The sequence below is a fragment of the Leucoraja erinacea genome, chromosome 36, assembly GCF_028641065.1.
Source record: "Leucoraja erinacea ecotype New England chromosome 36, Leri_hhj_1, whole genome shotgun sequence".
Taxonomy (NCBI): domain Eukaryota; kingdom Metazoa; phylum Chordata; class Chondrichthyes; order Rajiformes; family Rajidae; genus Leucoraja; species Leucoraja erinaceus.
Window position 1 is genome coordinate 13,378,785 of NC_073412.1, and position 23,928 is coordinate 13,402,712.

The following is a 23,928-nucleotide window of genomic DNA, read 5'->3' on the forward strand; positions in this document are numbered from 1 at the left end:
ATAAACAAATACCATACAAGATGTGAGGAGGAAAGACGGTCGGGGGAAAAAAGAGACAAAGTGCTGGAGTAACTCAGCGGGTCAGGAAGCATCTCTGGAGATCAGGGGTAGGTGACGTTTTGGGCTGGGACACTGTGTGTGTGTGTGTGTGTGTGTGTGTGTGTGCGTGTGTGTGTGTGTGTGTGTGTGTGTGTGTGTGTGTGTGTGTGAGAGAGAGAGTGTGTGTGTGTGTGTGTGTGTGTGTGTGTGTGTGTGTGTGTGTGTGTGTGTGTGTGGAGAGAGTGTGGTGTGTGTGTGTGTGTGTGTGTGTGTGTGTGTGTGTGTGTGTGTGTGTGTGTGTGTGTGTGTGTGTGTGTGTGTGTGTGTGTGTGTGTGTGTGTGTGTGTGTGTGTGTGTGTGGTGCGGGGGGGAGATAGAGAGCTGGAGAAGAGACGGGGCAGCCTAAAGCCTGGCATGTTTCTAGGTGAACACAGGTGAGGGGTGTGGTTAGATAGGCAAATGGTCGGACAACAGCCTGAGATGGAAAGATACAAGGTGTGAAACAAAAGGATTAAGGAGTTGTGAATTGAAAAGTTAGAGGAAGGAATATAGGTGGTGGGGAAGAGGGGTTTGTGAAATAGTTGCCAGTCAGGGGAGAGTATGGAGGTAGTGGAGGGGGGATTAATGGAAGTGTGTGTTGAGGGGGGGGGGGGGTGTTGGCAGTTACCTAAAATGGAAGAGTTCAATGTTCACACCGTTGTGTTGTAAGCTGCATCAAGAGAATATGAGGTGCTGTTCCTCCAGTTAGCATGTGGCCTCACTCTGTCAATGGAGGAGGCCCAGGACAGAGTGTGGGAATGGGAATAGGAAGAGGAGTTAAAGTGGTTAGCAACTGGGAGATCACATAGGCCTTGGCGAACTGAGCGTAGGTGGTAAGCAATATGGTCGCCGAGTCGGTGCTTGGTCTCGGCGATGTCGAGGAGACCACATCGGGAACACCAGATGCAGTAGATGAGGTTGGAGGAGATGCACATGAACCTGTCTCACCTGGAAGGACTGCTGGGTTGTGAGGGGGGGGAGGTATAGGGACGGGTGTTACACCTCCTACAGTTGCAGGGGGTGGCTTGGGTGGGAAGTAGTCTCTGTGGAAGCCGGAAATGCCTGGCCCGCCCAGTTACTTCAGACTAGTGTCTTCTTTTGTAAAACAGCATCTGCAGTTCCTTATTTCCACATTAAAGACCGTCTCCCTTCATCAAGACTCGTGGAGAGAGAAGATATGATCAGCCCATCAAGTCCATGCTGAACAATGATCCTCGCACTACATTACACACACTGGGGACAATTTACAATTTCACTCAAAGCCAATTAGCTTACAAACCTGTACGTCTTTGGAGTGTGGGAGGAAACCGGAGCTCCCGGGAGAAAATCCATGTGGTCACAGGGAGAACATACAAACTCCGTACAGACAGCACCCGCAGTCAGGATCGAGCCCGGGTCTCTGGCGCTGTGAGGCAGCAACTCTACCGTTCTATGGTTTAATTTAGAATTAAGATTCAGCGATACACTTAGAGTTGAAGACCAAACCCTGAAAAGAATTACCTTCACCGTGGATGGTTTTCACGTGTACAGGAAGCTCCCACGGTTCTGTATACTTGGGTCCGCAGTTATTCAACAGAGTAAACAGTGCCCGGCTTGTCAGGGCCAATTTGGCTCCATACTTCACACTGAGCCTCTCCGCATTCTCATCACCGCTAATATCCTGAAACAAGCCATGAAAAAACAAACACACGTCAAGTCAGATCAGGTTGGACACAAATTGCTGGAGTAACTCAGTGTTCTGTAGTTACAGAAACAATAGACAATAGACAATAGGTGCAGGAGTAGGCCATTCGGCCCTTAGAGCCAACACCGCCATTCAATGTGATCATGGCTGATCATCCACAATCAGTACCCCGTTCTTGCCTTCTCCCCATATCCCCTAACACCAGCCATTTTTAAGAGCCCCATCTAGTTCTCTCTTGAAAGCATCCATAGAACCCGCCTCCACAGCCGTCTGAGGCAGAGAATTCCACAGACTCACCACTCTCTGTGAGAAAAAGTGTTTCCTCATCTCCGTTCTAAATGGCTTACCCCTTATTCTTAAACTGTGGCCCCTGGTTCTGGACTCCCCCAACATCAGGAACATGTTTCCTGTCTCTAGTGTGTCCAAGCCCTTAACAATCTTATATGTCAGTAGCTGATGAGCGGAGGCCCTTGTTTACGTTCAGAGAAAATGAAATGCCAATACTAAAAGCGAGATGTTCACTTCACCCAGTTAAAGCTGATGCTCATGCACCGGGCACGTTTGCTGCAACCCCTCTCCACCTCGTCCTAATCCAAGCAGCGCCACTGAGAGAGACACCGAATACTGCTCATCGCCAACTGGAGTCAGCAACAAATGTAAGATCTAGTTAAACTTAATTCCTCATCCAACGCGATCTGGCCTTTCTTCAAACCAGTACCACACCAATGCAGTTTAGTTTAGTTCAGGGATGCAGTGCTGGAACAGGCCCTTTGGAAGTGGTAGAATTACAAAGGGTGCAGATGAGAAACATCAGGATGTTGAAGATAGACACAGAATGCTGGAGTAACTCAGCGGTTTATAGAGGTTTACAAAATTATGCAGCGTCTAGATAAGGTAGATGGACACACCATTTTTCAAAAACATCTATACTATTACTAAAACTCTCATCTTGACCACTTGCTTTTTGCTTTTTTTTTTAGATTTGCGCAAAACCGGTACCCTTTATACACTAGGATCTTTCACCACCTCACTCACCGTTCTCCTATCCTCCAAGCATACCAGGTTTTGTTCCAATCAGTGGAAGATTACAAAAGTTATGAAGGTTTAAAAAAATCGGGAGATCAGCAGATTGGTCTTCTCGCCTGTCAGTCACCATAATGGTAACGCCCCTTCCGGCACCCGGCGGAGAATAAAGCCCCGGAGGCGGGGCTGAGTAAACAAGCCGTGCTGATTGAGTCCGCAAGAGTGTAGTCTGGAAAGTCGCTGTGTGGAGTCGGGATAGTTGCAGTGTGGAGTTGGGAAAGTCGCAGTGTGGCCACTGAGTGGAGTCCTCCCCCCTCCCCCCACCATCTCCCCCTCACCCCCCTTTTACTCTCCTCCACCACCTCCCCTACCCACCCCCACCCCCCCACACCACCCACCCCCTCCCCACCCCCCTCCCCACCCCCCCCCCCCACCCCCTCACCACCCCCCCCCCCCCCCCCCCCACGCCATCCCTTAGTCTTTTAGGAGGCTAAAAGTAGAGATCACAGGTTTAAGTTGAGAAAATAAATATTTAAAGGAAATCTGAGTGACAGGTTTCTCACACAGAGAGTGGTGGAGATATTAAACAAGCTTTTTTAGTGCAGTTCAGTTTATTGTCACGTGTCTCGAGGTAGTGAAAAGTTTTTTTGTTACGTGCTAATCGGTCAGCAGAAAGACTAGACATGACTACAATCGAGCTGTCCGCAGTGTACATCTGCTGTATGGAAGTAGAGGTTTCAAAGAGTGGGGCAATTGTAGATGGTCTCTGGGATCAGACTTGGGTGCCTGACAGATGTGGTGATAGGGGCGGGTATAATGCTAAAGTGTAACAACAGTTGGACACAGACGGGAAGGGAATGGAGGTGTGGGGAACAAATGCAGGAAAATGCGATTAGCATAGACAGGCGTCTCGGTCAACATGAAGTGCCTGTTTCCCTGCTGTACAACTCTTGAAATAATCTGAAGATTAATATATTACCGTGATTAAACTTTTACTAATATTTATCTTTCACAAAATAAATATTATTTTTGCCTTTTTATTGGTCATGCCAATGTCTTTGATTATAGCTGCTTCCAATCTCTCCCCCCCTTTCCATACCTGGTCTAAATGATTTGTATTCTGTAGTTGAAATAAATTGAACCTACATAAAAGGTGAATAAAAAATACTTTAGCTATCTGTTCACAAGGAGTAGCAGGATGCTCTTTTATTTCTCCTCAGAAACAAAGCAGGTGGTGCTGCTGCTTCAGAAGCCCAACTCGTAAGGTTATAAGTGATAGGAGCAGAATTAGGCCATTCGGCCCATCAAGTCTACTCCGCCATTCAATCAGGGCTGACCTAACTCTCCCTCCCAACCCCATTCTCCTGCCTTCTCCCCATAACCCCTGACACCCGTTCTAATCAAGTATCTACCTATCTCTGCCTTAAATACTGTAATGCTGTAAGGCAGCAACTCTACCGCTGCACCAACTTAAATGCGTCTGATATTAAACAGACTGTGCACCTCATGGCCCAACAACCACTAAAAGCCTGTTAGGGTTGGAACAGTTTTAGTTTCCGTCCCACCCTACAGATGTTAATATCGGTTAAATTAGAGGTATTACAAAATGGAGGACCTTTGCATTTGCAAGGCCTGCTTGGCCTCTTTCTGTGAAAAGTTGCAAGCTGTGAGCTGCTCCCACTTGGCCCGTCCCCGCCCTGCCCGCCTGCTGCTGTCGCCCTGCCCACCCACCTCCCTGCCGGGCCGCGGGCGGGGGGGTTAATGGAGTCTGTGTTCGTCACGGTGGGCACCACAAATTTGGATGAGCTGGTGGAGAAGATCTCCCCCGAGAAGGTGGTGAGGATAAGTTTGAGTGAGGGTGAGAGAGAGGTTATTGGCTGCAACCTTCCCTCCATTGATGAATTGTACACTGCAAGGGCCAGGAAGCGAGCGGGCAAGATCATCTCTGACCCCTCTCACCCTGGCCACAAACTCTTTGAATCACTTCCCTCTTGAAGGTGACTCCGGATTGTCAAAGCTGCCACAGCCAGACATAAAAACAGTTTTTATCCACGAGTAGTTGCTCTACTCAACAGCCAAAAATCTGTAGCCTCCCTTTGATCTGGTATTTTGTTGGTTCACATGCTTGATCAATGGTGTTTTATCATTAATGTCTTATTATTATTAATGTTCAGTGTTTTCTGAGTCATTTGTAACTGTCACTGTATGTCATGTTGTTACTTGTGGGCAGAGCACCAAGGCAAATTCCTTGTATGTGAATAGTTGGTCAATAAACTTACTTACCTACTTACCGCAATGGCGGCAGCGGAGGAGACAGAACCGGGCGGACGGGTAGACGGGACCGCCATTGCCGCCGAGAGCGGGCAGGGGAGAGGGGTTAGTGATGAGTGGACCACAACCTCCACTGAACCCGACCCCCCCCTCCCGCTGGTGGTCGCCGCTGATGGTGGGGGAGATGATAGACAGCTTATTGTGAGAAGGGGATAGAGGAGTTTGTGAGTGGCAGGAAGGGGCGTCGCCATCCCAGCCACCGCATTGACTGACAGAAGAAGAGACCAATCTGCGTGGCGCTGACTGAAGGAATCTGCGCACGCACGTTTTCAAAGATTTTTAAACCTTGATAACTTTTACAATATACCACCGATCGGAGCTAAACGTGTTGCACTCACAGCACAGGAGAACGGTGAGTAACCTGGAGACAAATCGTAGCACAAATAGAAAAACACCCAAACCAGAAGAGCACAAGATCAGAGTTTTAGTTATGCATAGATAGATATAGATAGATAGACTTTGTGGTTGAGCTCCATGCTGGTGAACTACTTGTACTCTGCAGCACTATCGTTCTTACAGTCACTCTGTGAAAACTCACCGACTCGAAGGCAGACGCTCTGGCGGACGCAGGAGGAGTAAACGAGGCGATGGTTTTATAATCTGTCGTCAGCTGAGCTGCCGAGGCTGCAGACGGGACCCGCAGGTAGGTAGCTCGACCCTGGAACAGAAGCACCCGAGTCAGAACACTCAGCCACAACATCTCATCTGTCCAGTTCAGTTTAGTTTATTGACACGTGTACCGAGGTACAGTGAAAAGCTTTTGTTGCGTGCTATTTAGTCAACAGAAAGACAATACATGATTACAATCGGGCCATTTGCAGATACATGGTAAGGGAATAACGTTTAGTGCAAGGTAAAGCCAGCAAAGTCTGATCCAGGGTAGTCCGAGTGTCACTAAAGAGGTAGAGAGTAGTTCAGCCCTGCTCTCTGGTTGTGGTAGGATGATTCAGTTGCCTGATAACAATGGAGACGCAAAGGACGGCAGATAGTCTCAGAGTGATACAGCGTGGAAACAGGCCCTTTGGCCCAACTTGCCTATACTGGCCAACATGTCCCACCTACACTAGTCCCACCCGTTAGCTCCATATCCCCCTAAACCTGTCCTATCCATGAAACTATCTTAATATTTCTTAAACGTTGCAATAGTCTCTGCCACAACTACCTCATCTGGCAGCTCGTTCCATACACCCACCACCCTTTGTGTGAAAAGTTGCCCATCAGGTTCCTATTAAATCTCCCCCCCCCCCCCTCACCTTAAACCTATATCCTCTGGTCCTCGATTCCCCAACTCTGGACAAGAGACTACTCGATCTATTCCTCTCATGATTTTGTACACTGCCAGATGCTGGAGTCTTGAGCAAAATATAAAGTACTGGAGGAACTCAGCAGGCAGGAAGCAGGTGAGGAGGAATTTATTTAGTGAGGGTGTGGTGAGTCTGTGGAATTCTTTGCCACAGGCGGCTGTGGAAGCCAAGTCAGTGGGTATTTTAACGGCAGAGATAGATAGATTCTTGATTGGTACAGGGTGCCGGAGGTTATGGGGAGAAAGCAGGAGAATGGGGTTAGGAGGGGGAGATAGATCAGCCATGATTGAATGGCAGAGTAGACTTGATGGGCCGAATGGACTAATTCTGCTTCTATCACTGACACTATCGGACGGTCCATTACCAGGCACAGCAGCTTCTTCTCCAGTCGCAGAGTCAGGTCTGGGATGAACTTCCCTCCCATGATGCTCGTCATTTCATTGACCGTGTAAAGTTCTGGGAATTTCTTCAGACTATCATTCCATGCTTGCAAAACCTCCTGTGAAACGAAATGCAACAAGCAACATTATGCTCCATCACAGCAAGCACTGAACATTAGTTCTCTAGTCACACACACACACACGCATCACACTTCTCAGTCACGTCCCACACATGCACACACACATAGGTCACACAAACACACACAGGTTCATTCATGCAGATGCCATATTCTGGCGCCATTTACGACGAAAAAGTCCAAATTCAAGTGGGGTACACAGGTTGGATGTACTGGATACAGGTGAGCCCCAGGCTCCATCTACACCTCATGTTGCCTCCGCAAGGCCAGCAGCATAATCAAGGACGAGTCGCACCCCGGCCACTCCCTCTTCTCCCATCACCCATCAGGCAAGAGGTACAGAAGTGTGAAAATGCACACCCCCAGATTCAGGGACATTTTTTCTTCCCAGCTGTTATCAGGCAACTGAATCATCCTATCCACAACCAGAGACCAGTCCTGAACTACTATCTACCTCATTGGGGTATCTATGATGAATCTATATCTTGCACTAACCACGATCACGTTATCCCCTGTGCGTTGTAAATGGCCTGATTGTAATCATGTATAGTCTTTCCGCTGACTGGTTCGCACGCATCAACAGCGTTTCACCGTATCTCGGTGCACGTGACAATAAACTAAACTCGCTGTGTAATGGCAGAACTGCCTGTACACATCAGAACCAGCATGTTGTTTCTACCTCCAGCCACTAGGGCAAGCCCATGAGCTACCTTACAATCTGGAGGTTCCTTGCCTCCCCCTTGTGCTCCCCCCCACACTGGGGACTAGACACCACTTGGGTACAGCATCACTTTAATGAACACCTCCACTATCTGCCCGTGCAGCCCTATATCACACTTCATCTTCCTCCCACCCTCATCGCTTGTCAAAGCTCCAGTCAAGTTTAGTCTAGTTATTGTCACATGCAAAGCTTTTGTTGCATGCTAACCAGTCAGTGGAAAGACAGTACGTGATTAGCTCACCATACAGGTACAACACCCAATCCAAGCCTGCATGCATAAACATTACACAGCGCAGCACACTTATCCTGCACAATCCCGTGCTGTTTATTACTGAAAGCTTGCATACATTGAATGGCGCTTTTAGACAATAGACAATAGGTGCAGGAGTAGGCCATTTGACCCTTCGAGCCAGCACCGCCATTCAATGTGATTATGGCTGATCATACCCAATCAGTACCCCGTTCCTGCCTTCTCCCCTGACTAAGAGCCCTATCTAGCTCTCTCTTGAAAGCATCCAGAGAACCTGCCTCCACCGCCCTCTGAGGCAGAGAATTCCACAGACTCACAACTCTCTGTAAGAAAAAGTGTTTCCTCGTCTCTGTTCTAAATGACTTACTCCTTATTCTTAAACTGTGGCCCCTGGTTCTGGACCCCCAACATCGGGAACATGCTTCCTACCTCTAGCGTGTCCAAGCCCTTAACAATCTTCTATGTTTCAATGAGATCCCTTCTCATCCTTCTAAACTCCAGAGTGTACAAGCCCAGCTGCTCCATTCTCTCAGGATATGACAGTCCCGCCATCCCGGGAATTAACCTTCGTAACCTACGCTGCACTCCCTCAATGGCAAGAATGTCCTTCCTCAAATTAGGGGACCAAAACTGCACACAATACTCCAGGTGTGGTCTCTGTACTAGGGCTCTGTACAACTGCAGAAGGGCCTCTTTGCTCCTATATTCGATTCCTCTTGTTATAAAGGCCAACATGCCATTCGCTTTCTTCACTGCCTGCTGTACCTGCATGCTTACTTTCATAGACTGATGTACAAGGACCCCCAGATCCTGTTGTACTTCCCCTTTTCCCAACTTGATGCCATCTTATGTCAAGTGGCAAAGGGGTTGGATAATAATTATCCAGAAAGCACACTAAATGCTGGAGTAACTCAGCGGGTCAGGCAGCATCGCCGGGGAAGGTGGATAGGTGTTGTTGCAGGACGGGACTCTTGTTCAGACAATTAATCAGGATGTTTTCAGAATTTCTTTCATTTCATGACTTTTGAGAGACTTGGGTCTTCAAACGATATTTAGTTTTTTTTGTTTAATTTAGCGATACAGTGTGGAAACAGACCTATCGCCTCACAGAGTCCTTGTCGACCAGTGATCTCCGCACACTAACATACACACACTAGGGACTATTTACAATTTTACTAAGCCAATTAACCTACAAACCTGAATGTCTTTGGAGTGTGGGAGGTAACTGGAGCATCAAAAGAAACCCCTTAGGTCAGGGAGAGAACGTACAAACTCCAAACAGACAACACCCATAGCAGGGATCGAACCTGGGTCTCTGGCGCTGTGAGGCAGCAACTCTGCCGCTGTGCCACCGTGCCGCAACATGTCTTGATCTGTACAACGGCACGAGGCAATGTCTGGTATTGAAAACTAAGGGACATGGCTTCAGAACCAAGGTTCACCCATTTCAGACGGAGATGAGGAAAAGTTCTACTCTCAGAAGATTGAGACCAAAGATGCTAGAGGAGCTCTGCTATAGGGACCCTTTGGGGAGGCTGAATGAGTAAATATAGTCAAGATGAAAACGGATACAGAGAAAAATGGACACAAAGTGCCAGCGTAACTCAGTGGGTCAGGCAGTATCTCTGGAGAACAAGAATGGGTGATGCTTCGTGTCAGGGCCGTTCTGCAGACCATTCTGCAGCCTGACCCGCTGAGTTACTCCAGCACATTGTGTCTTGTGTTGCAAAAGGGGGAATCTGCAGTTCCTTCTTTCTGCATACAAAGCTGAAGGGTAAATCCGCTGTGGTACATGTTTATGTTAACTTTTATGTAGTTCATAGAGAGTGATACAGTGTGGAAACAGGACCTTCGGCCCAACTCGCCCCCTGATGTCTCAGCTACACTAGTCCCACTTGCCTGCGCTTGGTCCATATCCCTCCAAACCTGTCCTATCCATGTACCTGTCTAACTGTTTCTTAAACGATGGGATTGGCCCAGCCTCAACTACCTCCTCTGGCAGCTTGTTCCATACACTCATCACCCTTTGTGTGAAAAAGTTACCCCTCGGATTCCGATTAAATCTTTTCCCCTTCACCTTGAACCCATGTCCCCTGGTCGTCGATTCTCCTAATCTGGGCAAAAGACTGTGCATCGACCCAATCTATTCCTCTCATGATTTTGTACACCTCTATAAGATCTTCCCTCATCCTCCTGCGCTCCATGAAATAGAGACCCAGCCTACTCAACCTCTCCTTGTAGCTCAGACCCTCTAGTCCTGGCAACATCCTCGTAAATCTTTTCTGAACCCTTTCCAGCTTGACAATATCTTTCCTATAACATGGTGCCCAGAACTGAACACAATATTCTAAATGCAGTCTCACCAATGTCTTATACAACTGCAACATGACCTCACAACTTCTATACTCAATACCCTGACTGATGAAGGCCAAAGTGCCAAAAGCCTTCTTGACCACCTTATCTACCTGCGACTCGACCTTCAAAGAACCATGCACATGTACTCTTAGATCCCTCTGCTCTACAACACTACCCAGAGGCCTACCATTTTCTGTGTAGGTCCTGCCCTTGTTCGACGTCCCAAAATGCAACACCTCACATGTCTCTGCATTAAATTCCATCAACCATTCCTCCGCCCACCTGGCCAATCGATCCAGATCCTGCTGCAATCGTTCACAACCATCTTCACTATTTGCAAAACCACTAACTTTTGTATCATCAGCAAACTTGTTAATCTTGCCCTGTATGTTCTCATCCAGATCATTGATGTAGATGACAAACGGTAACGGGCTTAGCTCTGAACCCTAAAGCACACCACTAGTAACAGGCATCCAGTCTGAGAAGCAACCTTCCACCATCACCCTCTGCTTCCTTCCATGGAGCCAATTTGCTATCCATTCAGCTATCTCTCCTTGGATCCCATGCGATCTAACCTTCCAGAGCAGCCTACCATGTGGCAGCTTGCTGAACTCCTTACTGAGTTGTGTGTCTTTTTGCTTTTTTTAGTATGGCGTATGATAAATTGAGTATCATCACTGTACCTTAATTGGTACATATGGCAATAAAATATCCTTGGAACATTTGAGGAACAATAATAGAAATGAATACTGGCAAATGCACAACACAGACATTGAAGGTAGTTCAGTATTTGCCAGGGAGTAAAGCAAGATACTACCTCAGTGTAACGGACGGCATCTTGACAGGTCACATCGTAATCCTCTGCACACATCCGCGCCACATTCTGCAGGTACTTCATGAACTCTGGCACCTCGTTCCACACAGTATTCTTCAGTTCCTGTGACAGAGAAACACAGTGCAACGTACACAAACATTCAATGCTTTATCCAGAATAATAAATTGGAAAAGAAGGAATAAAATTGTAAATCAGCGGTGGCACAGCGGTAGAGTTGCTGCCTCACAGCGCCAGAGACCCGCGTCCCATCCTGACCACAGGTGCTGTTTGTACGGAGTTAGTACGTTCTCCCCGTGACCGTGTGGGTTTTCCCCGGGATCTCAAGTTTCCTCCCACACTCCAAAGATGTACAGGATTGTAGTTTAATTGCCTTGGTATAATTTTAAATTGATTCCTGATGTGTGGAGGATAGTGTTAGTGTGTGGGGGTCACTGGTCAGCGTGGACTCGGTGGGCTGAAGGTCCTGTTTCCTTGAAACTAAACTAAAAGCTGGTGGAGCCATTGCCTCACAGCATCAACCATGGGTGTTGTCTGTGTGGAGTTTGCATGTTCTTCCATTAACTGCGTGGATATCCCAAATAACGTGTGGGCTTTTAGGTTAATTGGCCTCTGTAAATCGCCCCCTAGTGTGTAGCGAGTGGATAACATAGAACCAGTGTGGACACAGTGGGCTAAAACGCTGCATCTTTAAACTAAATGGAAATATTTAAAGCATGGATTGCATTTTAAATTGGGAACAATAACAGAGAGTTAAAGCGATAGGTGTAGAAATTAGCAAAAATATATTAGTGGCAACAGTCGTACAGCTGCTGCCTCACTGCGCCAGAGTTATATCTGGTGTCTGGATGTAGCAGAATGAGCAGTTGAAGGGACTACCCACACTCTGCAGATAGACATAGAATGCTGGAGTAACTCAGCGGGACAGGCAGCATCCCTGGAGAGAAGGAATGGGTGACGTTTTGGGTCGAGACCCTTCTTTAGTCGTGACCCGAAACATCACCCATTCCTTCTATCCAGAGATGCTGCCTGTCCCACTGAGTTACTCCAGCATTTTGTGTCTATCTTTGGTGTAAAGCAGCATCCGCAGTTCCTTCCTACACATTTTGGTTGCCCTCACTCTGCCATGTTTAACACGACCCGAAGACGGGTGAACAGACATGACTCCGATATTCATGCATCCTGCGAGTCAGACGGCAGCGCGCGGCGTTACGTTGACTCACGGAATACTGCGCCAGGCAGCCGTACACTCGCCCCTGCATCCTTGCGGCCCACTGCGTGTTCTTGAACCTTTGCATGAGCTGCACGTAGCTCCTTTGCTCCCTCTCGGTCAGGGCGGAGAAGCGGGGATAGGGCACTCTGGGCTCCGGGATTGGGAAGGTGGCAGCTTCACGGGTCGTATTGCCTGGTGCCGGAGCAGCAGCTTCGGGCTTGGAGCTGGTGTTGGGCGGCTGCTGAACCTCAGGGGAGCGGGCAGTCTGGCTGCTTTCCACCGTTTGCCTGGAACAGAGAAGTACAATGATTAATCTGGTCATGTACAGTTACATCCAAACAACAGCATTTGAGTCAACAGTCACCGTGAGATTTTGGATAGAAATTTAATCAATAGGGCGGCACGGAGTCGCTGCCTCACAGTGCCAGAGACCCGGGTTCGATCTTGACCACGGGCGCTGTCAGTACGGAGTTTGTACGTTTCTCCCCGTGACCTGCATGAGTTTTCTACGAGATCTTTGGTTTCCTCCCACACCACAAAGACGTACAGGTTGATAAGTTAATTGGCTTGGTATAAATGAAAATTGTCCCTAGTGTGTGTAGGGTTAAGAAATTGGACACGCTAGAGGCAGGAAAAATGTTCCCGATGTTGGGGGAGTCCAGAACCAGGGACACAGTTTAAGAATAAGGAGTAAGCCATTCAGAACGGAGACGAGGAAACACTTTTTCTCACAGAGAGTGGTGAGTCTGTGGAATTCTCAGCCTCAGAGGGCGGTGTAGGCAGGTTCTCTGGATGCTTTCAAGAGAGAGCTAGATAGGGCTCTTAAAAATAGCGGAGTCAGCGGATATGGGGAGAAGGCAGGGACGGGGTACTGATTGGGGATGATCAGCCATGATCACATTGAATGGCGGTGCTGGCTCGAAGGGCCGAATGGCCTACCGTCTATTGTGTGTAGGATAGTGTTAATGTGCGGGGATCAATGGTCGGTGGGCCGAATGGCCTGTTTTCACGCTGTATCTCTAAACTAAACTAAACCCAAACAACAGTATTTGAGTCAACAGTGACAAAGAATCTTTGGATAGAAATGTAATTAATAGAATGGATGGATTTCTCGTGTCCTAAACACAATAAAAGCCTTTTGACCAACTGGTCTAGGTTCCACACATGTCAACACCCGCCCTGCTTCATCTAGATCGTCCCCAACTTCAGCCCAAGTGTCAATATTTCATTCTCCTCCATTATTGTTACTGGCTTGTCATTGTCATGTGTACAGATACAGAGAAACAATTTGTTCACACTACCCAGTCATATCATACCACACAAAATGCTGGAGTTACTCAGCAGGACAGCGGCATCTCTGGCTCCTTTGATCCAGAGATGCTGGCTGTCATGCTGAGTTACTCCAGCATTTTGTGTCTGTTTTTAGTTTAAACCTGCATCTGCAGTTCATTCCTACACAGATGAGGCCATAGGCGAGTACTATACTGATTAAATGATAATTGATTAATTTTGAAAAAGGAATCACTCACTAAATAATCACTTTGCCCCAATTGAAATTATTAATATTCAAAAATCAAATTTTCATCATTTTCAAACTAAAACATTCTTCCTTGACAATTTTAACATTAGTTCACAAATGTAAACCTACTTTAGACTGTCACAAGTTATAGGAGTAGAATTAGGCCATTCGGCCCATCAAGTCTACTCAGCCATTCAATCATAGCTGATCTCTGCCTCCTAATCCCATTTTCCTGCCTTCTCCCCATAACCGTTGACACCCATTCTAATCAAGAATTTGTCCATCTCTGTCATTAGGTAAGATCTCAAAAAACATAAAGTATCAACGCTCATCACTAAATGGTGTGCAATTTTATGACTAAGAGGCGGCAGTACTAAAGCATCTTTCCGTTTCAATTGAGCCCGGAGGGATTGTCATGAAAGCTCCATACACTTTTTCAGGTTTAGTTCAGTTTAGAGATACAGTGCAGAAACAGGCCCTTTGGCCCACCGAGTCCGCACTGACCAGTGATCCCCGCACATTAACACCACCTAGGGACAACTTTTACATTTACCCAGCCAATTAACCTACAAACCTGTACATCTTTGGAGTGTGGGACGAAACCGAAGATCTCGGAGAAAACCCACACAGGTCACAAGGAGAATGTACCAACTCTGTACAGACAAGCACCTGTGGTCAGAATCAAACCTGGGTCTCTGGCACTGTAAGGCAGCAACTCCACCGCCACGCCACCTCGGGTGTGTGCTTGGTCGCTCCAACGTGTCAAGCCATTTCTCACCTCCATACCTTTAAACTGCCTAGCGGGTTTGAATACGGCTCCATTGGCTTTGGCTTCGTGACATTCTTGATGTCAAATGTGCAGGAAGGAACTGCAGATGCCGGTTCAAACCAAAGATAGACACAAAATTATGGAGTAACTCAGCGGGTCAGGCAGCATCTCTGGAGAGAAGGAATGGGTGATGCTTCGGGTTGAGATTCTTCTTCAGACTGATGTTAATACCTTTGGCCAAAGTTGCAAACGGAATTCTCTCTAAAGCTGTCCAAGGTGCAATAACATATTTCTTCTTGAAATACAAAAGAATTGTTCCCTGGTTAGGGCAGGATGGAATGCCAACTGACTTGTTTGAAGACATTGAGTCGGATTTGAATGAAAATTGAATAATGACGGAGGTGGCTGATAGTTTTTTTTGTTTTTTTTTTTTGTTTATTTTATTAGAAGTTAATACAGCACAAAACAGTACAGTGGCACCTAATTTTAGGTGCCAACTATGTAATACCGTAATCCATTCTATGTACAACCTCTAGTTTTATGTTATAAGAAGGAAGTAAGCAGGACAAGAAAAAGAAAACAATAGAAAGGGGAAAAAGTGGAAAAAATAGATGGTAGAGAGTAGAAAAACGTGAAGTGTGTATATAAAAAATAAAAAAAGGAAGAGAGAAAGTGGAAAGTAGAAATAGAAGAGAAGGCCCCTTAAAAGAGAATTTTTCAAATCTGTATTCGGAGATGTAGCTCTATCCGCGTCATGAACTGAAATCAGCAATCCTTACGGTACCGCTGCATCACATGATTCCAAAAAGTCGATGAAAGGAGACCAACTCCTTAAGAATTGGTCATATTTATCTATTAGTCGGAGTCTCATTTCTTCAAGGCGTGCTATGTCCATCATATTCCTAATCCACATTTTAACAGTTGGTGTGGTTGTATTTTTCAAAAATTTAAGTATCAATTTCTTTCCAATTATTAACCCATAATTAAAAAAAACAGTTTGATCTTTATTTAAATTGGTATCTTCTCCTATTATTCCAAATATAATCCATTCCGTTTTGGGTTCTATTCTTGACTTGAAAATCTTTGTAAATATATCAAATATATCACTCCAAAATTTATTCAACTTTGTACATCCAACAAATGAGTGTGTTATATTAGCGTTTTGAAACAAACATTTATCGCATCTGGGAGAGACGTTTGGATAAAATTTATTCAACCTCGTTTTTGAATAATATAGTCTATGTAATAATTTGAATTGAATTAGATTATGTCTTGCATTAATAGAACAGTTATGTGTATTCATCAAATACTTTTCCCATCTATCCTTCGAGATCTTTATCATTAGCTCTTGTTCCCAATCTTCCCTTAATGCTTCTGTTGAGGGTGATTCTCTATTTAATATATTATTATAAAAGTATGATATTAATTTTTGTGAATCAGCCTTAATATTCATTGCTTCTTCTAAAGGATCTAAAAATATAGTTTGAAATCTATGGTGTATATTTCTTCATAAAGTCACATACCTGTATATATTTAAAATATTGATTATCCTTCAATTTAATTTTAATTGTTGAAATGATAACAGTTTGCCCACTTCATACATGTCCCCTACTTTCCTAATCCCCAGTCTATCCCATTGTTGATATGTGTTGTCGATGAGAGAAGGTTTGAATGCGGGGTTGTTCAATAGTGGGGTTAGTACTGATAAATTATTTAATTTCAAGGATACTTCTATTTGTTTCCAAATTCTTATTATATTGTGAATAATTGGGTTCTTCTTATATATTGTACTGTTCAATTTTATCGGTGAGAGCAGGATCGTTCCTATATCGTGCGGATAGCACTCCTCTTTCTCCATTCTTATAGGAGGTGGCTGATAGTTGAAAGATATTTCACAATGCTTGCTCTTCCCTAAATTCCTATTGCTTTCATTCACAAGAAAGGTGCACTAAATATCCGACTTCTAGCCTTAAAAATCAATCCAGTTATTTGACAGTTTGTGGCTCAAAATTTTCTGTACGCATTTAACATTGATTTTTGCTTAGCTTTTTTACTGTATAAACTGGCTGAAAATTTCATTTCCTGTTTCATGTATTTTGTGTTTTTATGACTGTTGGCAGATCAATTTCCCTCCTGGGATAAATAAAGTTCTATCATATCGTATCAATAGACAATAGACAATAGGTGCAGGAGTTGGCCATTTGGCCCTTCGAGCCAGCACCGCCATTCAATGTGATCATGGCTGATCATCCCCAATCAGTACCCCGTTCCTACCTTCTCTGCATATCCCCTGACTCCACTATTTTTAAGAGCCCTATCTAGCGAGCTTTTGAAAGCATCCAGAGAACCTGCCTCCACCGCCCTCTGAGGCAGAGAATTCCACAGTATCGTTTTATCGAAAGGTTACCAATTATTTATTTACAAGGAATTCCTGTACCAACCCATTCTAGTACTAGCTTTAGAGAAGAGAAAGTGTTAAAATATAATCAGTTTAATTATTTCTTTACGGGTGCTTAATCATTGTGTAGGAACGAACTGCAGATGCTGGTTTAAATCCAAGGTAGACACAAAATGTTGGAGTAACTCAGCGGGACAGGCAGCATCTCTGGAGAGAAGGAGTGGGTGACGTTTCGGGTCGAGACCCTTCTTCAGACTGATGTCAGGGGAGGGGGAAGGACAGAGATAGAATGTAGTCGGAGACAGTAAGACTGGTGTGAGAACTGGGAAGGGGGAGGGATGTGGAGAGAGAGGGAGAGCAACGGCTATGAAGTTAGAGAAGTCAATGTTCATACCACTGGAGTGTAAACTACCCAAGCGAAAGATGAGGTGCTGTTCCTCAAATTTGCGCTGGGCCTCACTCTGACAGTGGTGGAGGCCCAGGACAGAAAGGTCAGTGTGGGAATGGGAGGGGGAGTTAAAGTGCTGAAAAACCGGGAGATCAGGCATTTATCATTAGTCACTTTCTTTGGATAAACGGATTCATCAGAACTGCCTTAGTACTTTAAAGTCACACACAAGTCCAACAGTTGCCTCCAAACGGAGCCTTGTAACTGGTTGCATCAGTGTGACCATCAGCACCGACTGCAATGTGACAGACGGCAGTAAAACTTCACACTCGATGACCAACAAGTTTAGACTTTAGAGACACAGCGCGGAAACAGGCCCTTCAGCCCACTGAGTCTGTACCGACCAGCAATCATCCCATACGCTAGCATTATCCTACACACTTGTGCCAATTCACAATTTTTTTTACTGAAGCCAATTAACCTACAAACCTGATGTCTTTGGAGTTTGGGAGGAAACCAGAGAGACCGGGGAAAACCCACGCGGTCACAGGGAGAACGTACAAACTCCGTACAGGCAGCACCCGTAGTCAGGATTTAACCCGGGTCTCTGTCGCTATGAGGCAGCAACTCTACGGCTGCACCACCGTGCCGCACTGACAAACAATCCAGTGCATTTGATGTCTGGCTCGGTGTGCGTCGCTGGGAACAGCCAGAAAGTCCTTTTGTCATGGAGCTGATGGGATGAAACTCGATGAGAAACTTAATGAGAAGCTTGATGAGAAACTCGATGAGAGCCATGATTCTTTGCTTGACCTCCTTTGTAAATGCAGGGCCCGCAAAGAAATGGACAGCCATCTCATCCTCATCACAGCCGTCACTGGGGCAATGGGGACTGGGAATGGGACTCAGTCCATGCAGCAGGCATCTTTCAGGGGAGAGGGATCTCACCGCCAACTAAGCCAGATCTTGGAGCTGTTGGAAGGAATTGCAGATGCTGTTTTAAACCGAAGATACAAAAAGCGGGAGTAACTCAGCGGGTCAGGCAGCAGCTCTTGAGAAATGGGTGACGTTTCGGGTCGAGACTCTTGTTCAGACTGAGAGTCTGGGGAAATGAGATATATAAACGGTGATATAGAGAGATATAGAACAAATGAAGATATGCAAAAAGGTAACAATGATAACAGTGATAAAGGAAATAGGCCATTGTTAGCTGTGATCTAGAGTTACAGACAATGAAACTCACCAGGACGACAATGAAACACATACACCGACTAGGAAGAGGGAGGGATGGAGAGAGATGGGATGCAAGGGGTTACTTGAAGTTAGAGAAATCAATGTTCATACCGCTGGGTTGTAAGCTGCCCAAGCAAAATATGAGTTGCTGTTCCTCCAATGTGCTCTGGGCCTCACTCTGACAGTGGAGAGGCCGAGGACAGAAAGATCAGTGCGGGAATGAGAAGGGGAGTTAAAACGATCGCCCAGTCGATGTTTGGTCTTGCTGGTTGGGGAGGTCAGGCATCTACGAACCATCCCACGGAACACATCCTGGCCTTTTCTCAGTGGGTCTGCAGGAAGTTCCACACCGACTACCACTTGAGGGACTGGGATGCAAGCAGAAGCCTCCACGTGGTGCATCCTGGGCAATGCTGACGACAGAAACTGTACCACAGTGACTGACTGAAGTAGCCAATTCTGCAACCACCGACCACCATCAACCGTCACTGACCGACCGGAAAGACGTGAGGTGACCGGAAAGATGGCCGGACACGAGGAAGAAGAACTTGAGGGACTAGCCACCCTCTGTGTAAAAAAAGTCGCCTTGCACCCCTCTCTCTTTGCCCCTCTCACCTGAAAGCTATGACTTGAAGAGCACAAAATCATGAACAGCAGGGTGACCTTGACTCACACTATATGGCCCACACCTGCTTCTATCTCTTACATTCTTACGTAAAAAAATGACTATGCCAGTACCTGCTAACCATTTCACATAATTCCGAGAAGGTTGGAGCCAGGGAGTAGCGATTGTACATCTCGTGGGAGAAAAACTCCTCAGTCCCATTTTTGGGCTGCACATCCCTGTCAAAACAAAAGTGGTGATCAATCCATTGGCCACAACAACACAAGATAGAATGTGTAGGAGGGAACTACAGGTGCTGGTTTAGACTGGAGATAAGACACCTCATCCCTCTCCTCCACTCCCCCTCCCCACTCCCCATCACCCTCTCCCTAACTCCCTCCTTCACTTCCCTCTCCTCCACTCTCCTCCCCTTCCTCTCACTCCCCTGCCATCACCCTCTCCATCCCCCTAACCACCCTCCTTCACTCCCCTCCTCCTCATCACTCTCTTCCCCTTCCACTCCCACTCCCCATCACCCTCTCCCTCCCCTCCTTCACCCCTCCCCATCACCCACCCCTGCTGGAGTAACTCAGTGGGACAGGCAGGCAGACAGCATCAAAGATCCCAGCTACATGATCTTTGGGCAGCATCACTAGAGGGGAGTGAGGGAGGGTGATGGCCGCTGTCCTGCAGTAGACTGGAGGGGATAGGCTGCACCGTGAGGGGCCGAACTACCCCCCAACCCAACCCAACCCCCAGTGATGGAGCCCCAGACCCACCCACCGCCCGGGTTCGCCTCCTCCCTCCCCCTGAGCCGCAGGACCGGTCCCACCGCCGCCTCCCCGTCACTGCCACAGGCCCCGGCCTCACTCACTCACCAGCACAGCGCCATGTTGCCCCAGCGCCACAACACCAGCCCCCGGTGCCGCCAGTCCCGCACAAACGTTCCGGCCTCTTCTCTTCTCCCCCCACTGCAGCAACACATGTAACCAGTCACTCCCCCCCCCCCCTCTCACCACCCTCCTTCACTCCCCCTTCCCCTCCACTCCCCCCCCCACTCCCCATCACCCACTCCCTCCCCTCCTTCCTCCCCTCCCTCATCCCTCTCCTCCACTCCTCCTCCCCCACCCCCTCCCCTCCTTCACTCCCCTTCCCCTCCTCCACTCCCCCTCCCTCTCCCATCCTCCCCATCACATCCTCCTCCACTCCCTCCCCTCCTTCACTTCCCTCATCCCTCCATCCCCTCCTCCTCCCTCTCCTCCTCCTCCTCTCTCCCTCTCACCCTCCTCCACTCCCCCTCCCCCATCCCCATCACCCTCTCCCTCTCTCCCTCCTTCACTCCCTCCCCTCCCACCCTCCTCCCCTTCCTCTAACTCCCCATCACTCACCCTCTACTTCCCCCTCCCCCCTCCCCTCCCCCCTCCCCCCCCCCCCCCCCCCCTCCCACCCCCCACCCTACACCTCCCCCTCCCCCACTCCCTCCCCTCCTTCACTCTCTACTCATCACCCTCCTTCACTCCCCTCCTGCCCATCTTCCTACCCCTTTTCCCAGCTCTTCCAATTTCCTCCCCCCGCCTCATCCATCCCTCACCTACTCTCACATTATTCGTCCCCCTCATTCTTCCACCTCAAACAGCTTTCATCCATCTTTCTCCCATCCGATCCCCTCCCCTTATCATTCTGCGCCTACCTTCGGTCCCTCCTTGCCATATCCCACTCCTTCTCCTCCCCATTATCTCCATTACCTCCCTTCCCTCTCCCCCACCCCATTATCCTCCTTCCTCATCATCCTCCGCTTCTTCCCCTTATATTTACACCCAAATCCTTCCTGCACTAATTCTTCAGACCTCTTGTTCTATTATGGCCTATTTTATAAATGTGCTTTGCACTAATATCTTGTTTTATCACACAATATTTTTTTCATTTATGTGCTTGTGGAATTTCATGTGTTATTTGTGTGTCCGTCTGCCTGTGATGCTGCAGCCAGCAAGACTCTCAGTGTACCTGTACTTCATTGTACTTGTTTAAGAAGGAACTGCAGACGCTGGAAAATCGTGGGTACACAAAAATGCTGGAGAAACTCAGCAGGTGCAGCAGCATCTATGGAGTGAAGGAAATAGGCAATGTTTCGGGCCGAAACCCTTCTTCAGGAGGGTGATGAGGAGAGAGTGAAGGAGGGGAGAGGAGAGGGTGATGGGGAGGGGAGTGAGTGGAGGGGGAGGAGAGTGAGTTTGGAGGGAGTGAAGAAGGGTTTCGGCAAATGGGGTGTGGAGTTGAGGTTGCAGTTTTGATCAGAGAGAGCATTACAGCAATACTCAAGTTTATTATGTTGGGTGAGTCCAGAACCAGGGGTCCCCGTTAAAGAATAATGAGTAGGCCATTTGGGCCAGAGGTGAGGAGAAACTTTTTCACCCAGAGAGTTGTGAATCTGGAATTCTCCATGGAAATAGAAGACAGTGGAGGCCAATTCACTGGATGTTTTCAAGTTAGATTTAGTTCTTAGGGCTAAGGGAATCAAGGTATATGGGGGAAAAAGCCGGAACGGGGTACTGATTTTGGATGATCAGCCATGATCATATTGAATGGTGGTGCTGGCTCGAAGAGCCGAATGGCCTACTTCTGCACCTATTGTCTATGATTCTATTATCACCTACACAAGTACAATGAAGTACAGGTACGCTTTTGCTACATGCTAACCAGTCAGCAGAAAGACGATACATGATTACAATCGAGTCATCCACAGCGTACAGATACATGATAAGGAAATAACGTTTAGTGCAAGGTAAAGCCAGTAAAGTTCAATCAAAGATAGTCCGAAGGTCTCTAATGAGGTAGATAGTGGCTGAGGACTGCTCTCTGGTTGTGGTAGGATGGTTCAGTTGCCTGATAAACAGCTGGGAAGAAACTGTCCCTGAATCTAGAGGTGTGCGTTTTCTGTACTTTTTGCACGGTGGGAGAGGGGAGAAGAGGGAGTTTTGTCATTAATCAATGATTTGAACCTTCCCACTGAACAGTCGAGTAGGAAAGAAATGTTTTCAGCCAAAATGCAGGATGATTGTTGCTAATGTTGGGCAGGGTCCACAGTCTTAGAATAAAGGGGAGGTCATTTAAGACTGAGGTGAGAAAAAACCTTTTCACCCAGAGAGTTGTGAATTTATTGAATTCCCTGCCACAGAGGGCAGTGGAGGCCAAGTCACTGGATGGATTTAAGAGAGAGTTAGATAGAGCTCTAGGGGCTAGTGGAGTCAAGGGATATGGGGAGAAGGCAGGCACGGGTTATTGATTGGGGCGATCAGCCATGATCACAATGAATGACGGTGCTGGCTCCAAGGGCTGAATGGCCTCCTCCTGCTATGTTTCTATGTTTAAAATATGTCAGGCATTTGGTTGTTTGCATTCAATGAAGTTCTCGGCGGTTTCCCCCAACCCAGGTCCTCCTTGTTCTCCTTGGTCCCCCGAGCTGCCAGTCCTGCCTTTCCCTCAGCCACGTTTCCATTGTTGTCACAATATCGGACTACCACGTCCTGATACCAGCTCCAAGCCCCTCCGCCTCACCTGGCGGGACCCCTTGCCCACTCTCCTAATTTAAGGATGCTCTTCACTCATTCCAAGTGACACCCAAGCAATTGCAGAGAATTGTGGGCTCAGCCCAGACCATCTCACAAACCAATCTCCCTTCCATTGACTCCATTTGCACCTCACGCTGCCTCGGCAAGGCCTCCAGCACAATCAAGGACGACTCTCACCCCAGTCACTGCCTCTTCTCCCCTTTCCCATTATGCAAGAGATACAGAAGTGTGAAAATGCACACCTCCAGATTCAGAGATAGTTTCTTCCCTGCTGTTATCGTGCAACTGACCCATCCTGCCAACAACTAGAGAGCTACCATCTACCTCATTGGAGACCCTCGGACTATCTTGAATCGGACTTTATCTTGCACTAAACGTTATTCCCTTCATCCTGCATCTGTACACTGTGGATGGCTCAATTGTGATCTTTCCTTTGACTGTTTAGCAAGCAACAAAAAGCTTTTCACTGTACTTCAGTACAACCTAAACTAAACATCATTGACCCAGCACCAGGGAGGCAACACAACATCTAGGAGACACAAAGCTGCAGATGCTGGTTTACAAAAACAAACAGAGTGCTGGAGTAACTCAACGAGTCAAGCTGCATCTATGGAAAACATTGACAGGCAACGTTTCTGGTTGGGACCCTTGCACACCATCCTGAAGTCTTGCTTGCAGCCAAAGGAATACCTGTCAGACCCTCATATTGAGTCCTCCATCACCTCCGCCCGTCTAGTCTTTGAGCTTCCCTCCGGCACCACAGAGACCAAAACAGGCCCTTCAGCCCACTGAGTCCGTGCCGACCAGCACTCACCCCATGCATTAGCATTATAATACACACTAGGGACAATTTACAATTTTACCGAAGCCAATGAACCTACATGTCTTCAGAGTGTGGGAGGAAACTGGAGCCCCCAGAGAAAACCCACGCCATCACAGGGGGAATGATGGTTTTGGAGAAGGTACAGAGGTTTACAAGAATGATCCCAGCGATCATTCCTTAGATATGGGGCCCTAAACTGCTCACAATATTCCAAACGTGGCCTCACCAGCCCCTCATAAAGCCTCAGCATTACATCCTTGTTTTTATATTCGAGCCCCCGAGAAATGATCACTAATATTGCATTTGCCTTACTTGCC

General features: G+C 47.2%; 1 protein-coding gene across 2 annotated transcripts in view; it reads right to left on the bottom strand.

Moving 5' to 3' along the window:
* The window catches only part of ice2 (interactor of little elongator complex ELL subunit 2), a 65,675-nt gene extending 45,467 nt beyond the window's left edge, over window positions 1–20,208 (bottom strand). For both annotated transcript variants that reach the window (XM_055662739.1, XM_055662740.1), the window contains exons 1-7: window positions 20,098–20,208; window positions 19,354–19,458; window positions 12,319–12,595; window positions 11,081–11,200; window positions 6,785–6,919; window positions 5,655–5,774; window positions 1,579–1,738 (exon numbers count right to left, since the gene is read on the bottom strand). In XM_055662739.1, coding sequence (XP_055518714.1) covers window positions 1,579–1,738; window positions 5,655–5,774; window positions 6,785–6,919; window positions 11,081–11,200; window positions 12,319–12,595; window positions 19,354–19,458; window positions 20,098–20,204 — 1,024 coding nt within the window. In that variant the 5' untranslated portion in view covers window positions 20,205–20,208. The remainder of the gene's footprint in view (window positions 1–1,578; window positions 1,739–5,654; window positions 5,775–6,784; window positions 6,920–11,080; window positions 11,201–12,318; window positions 12,596–19,353; window positions 19,459–20,097) is intronic.
* Window positions 20,209–23,928: the final 3,720 nt, after the last annotated feature.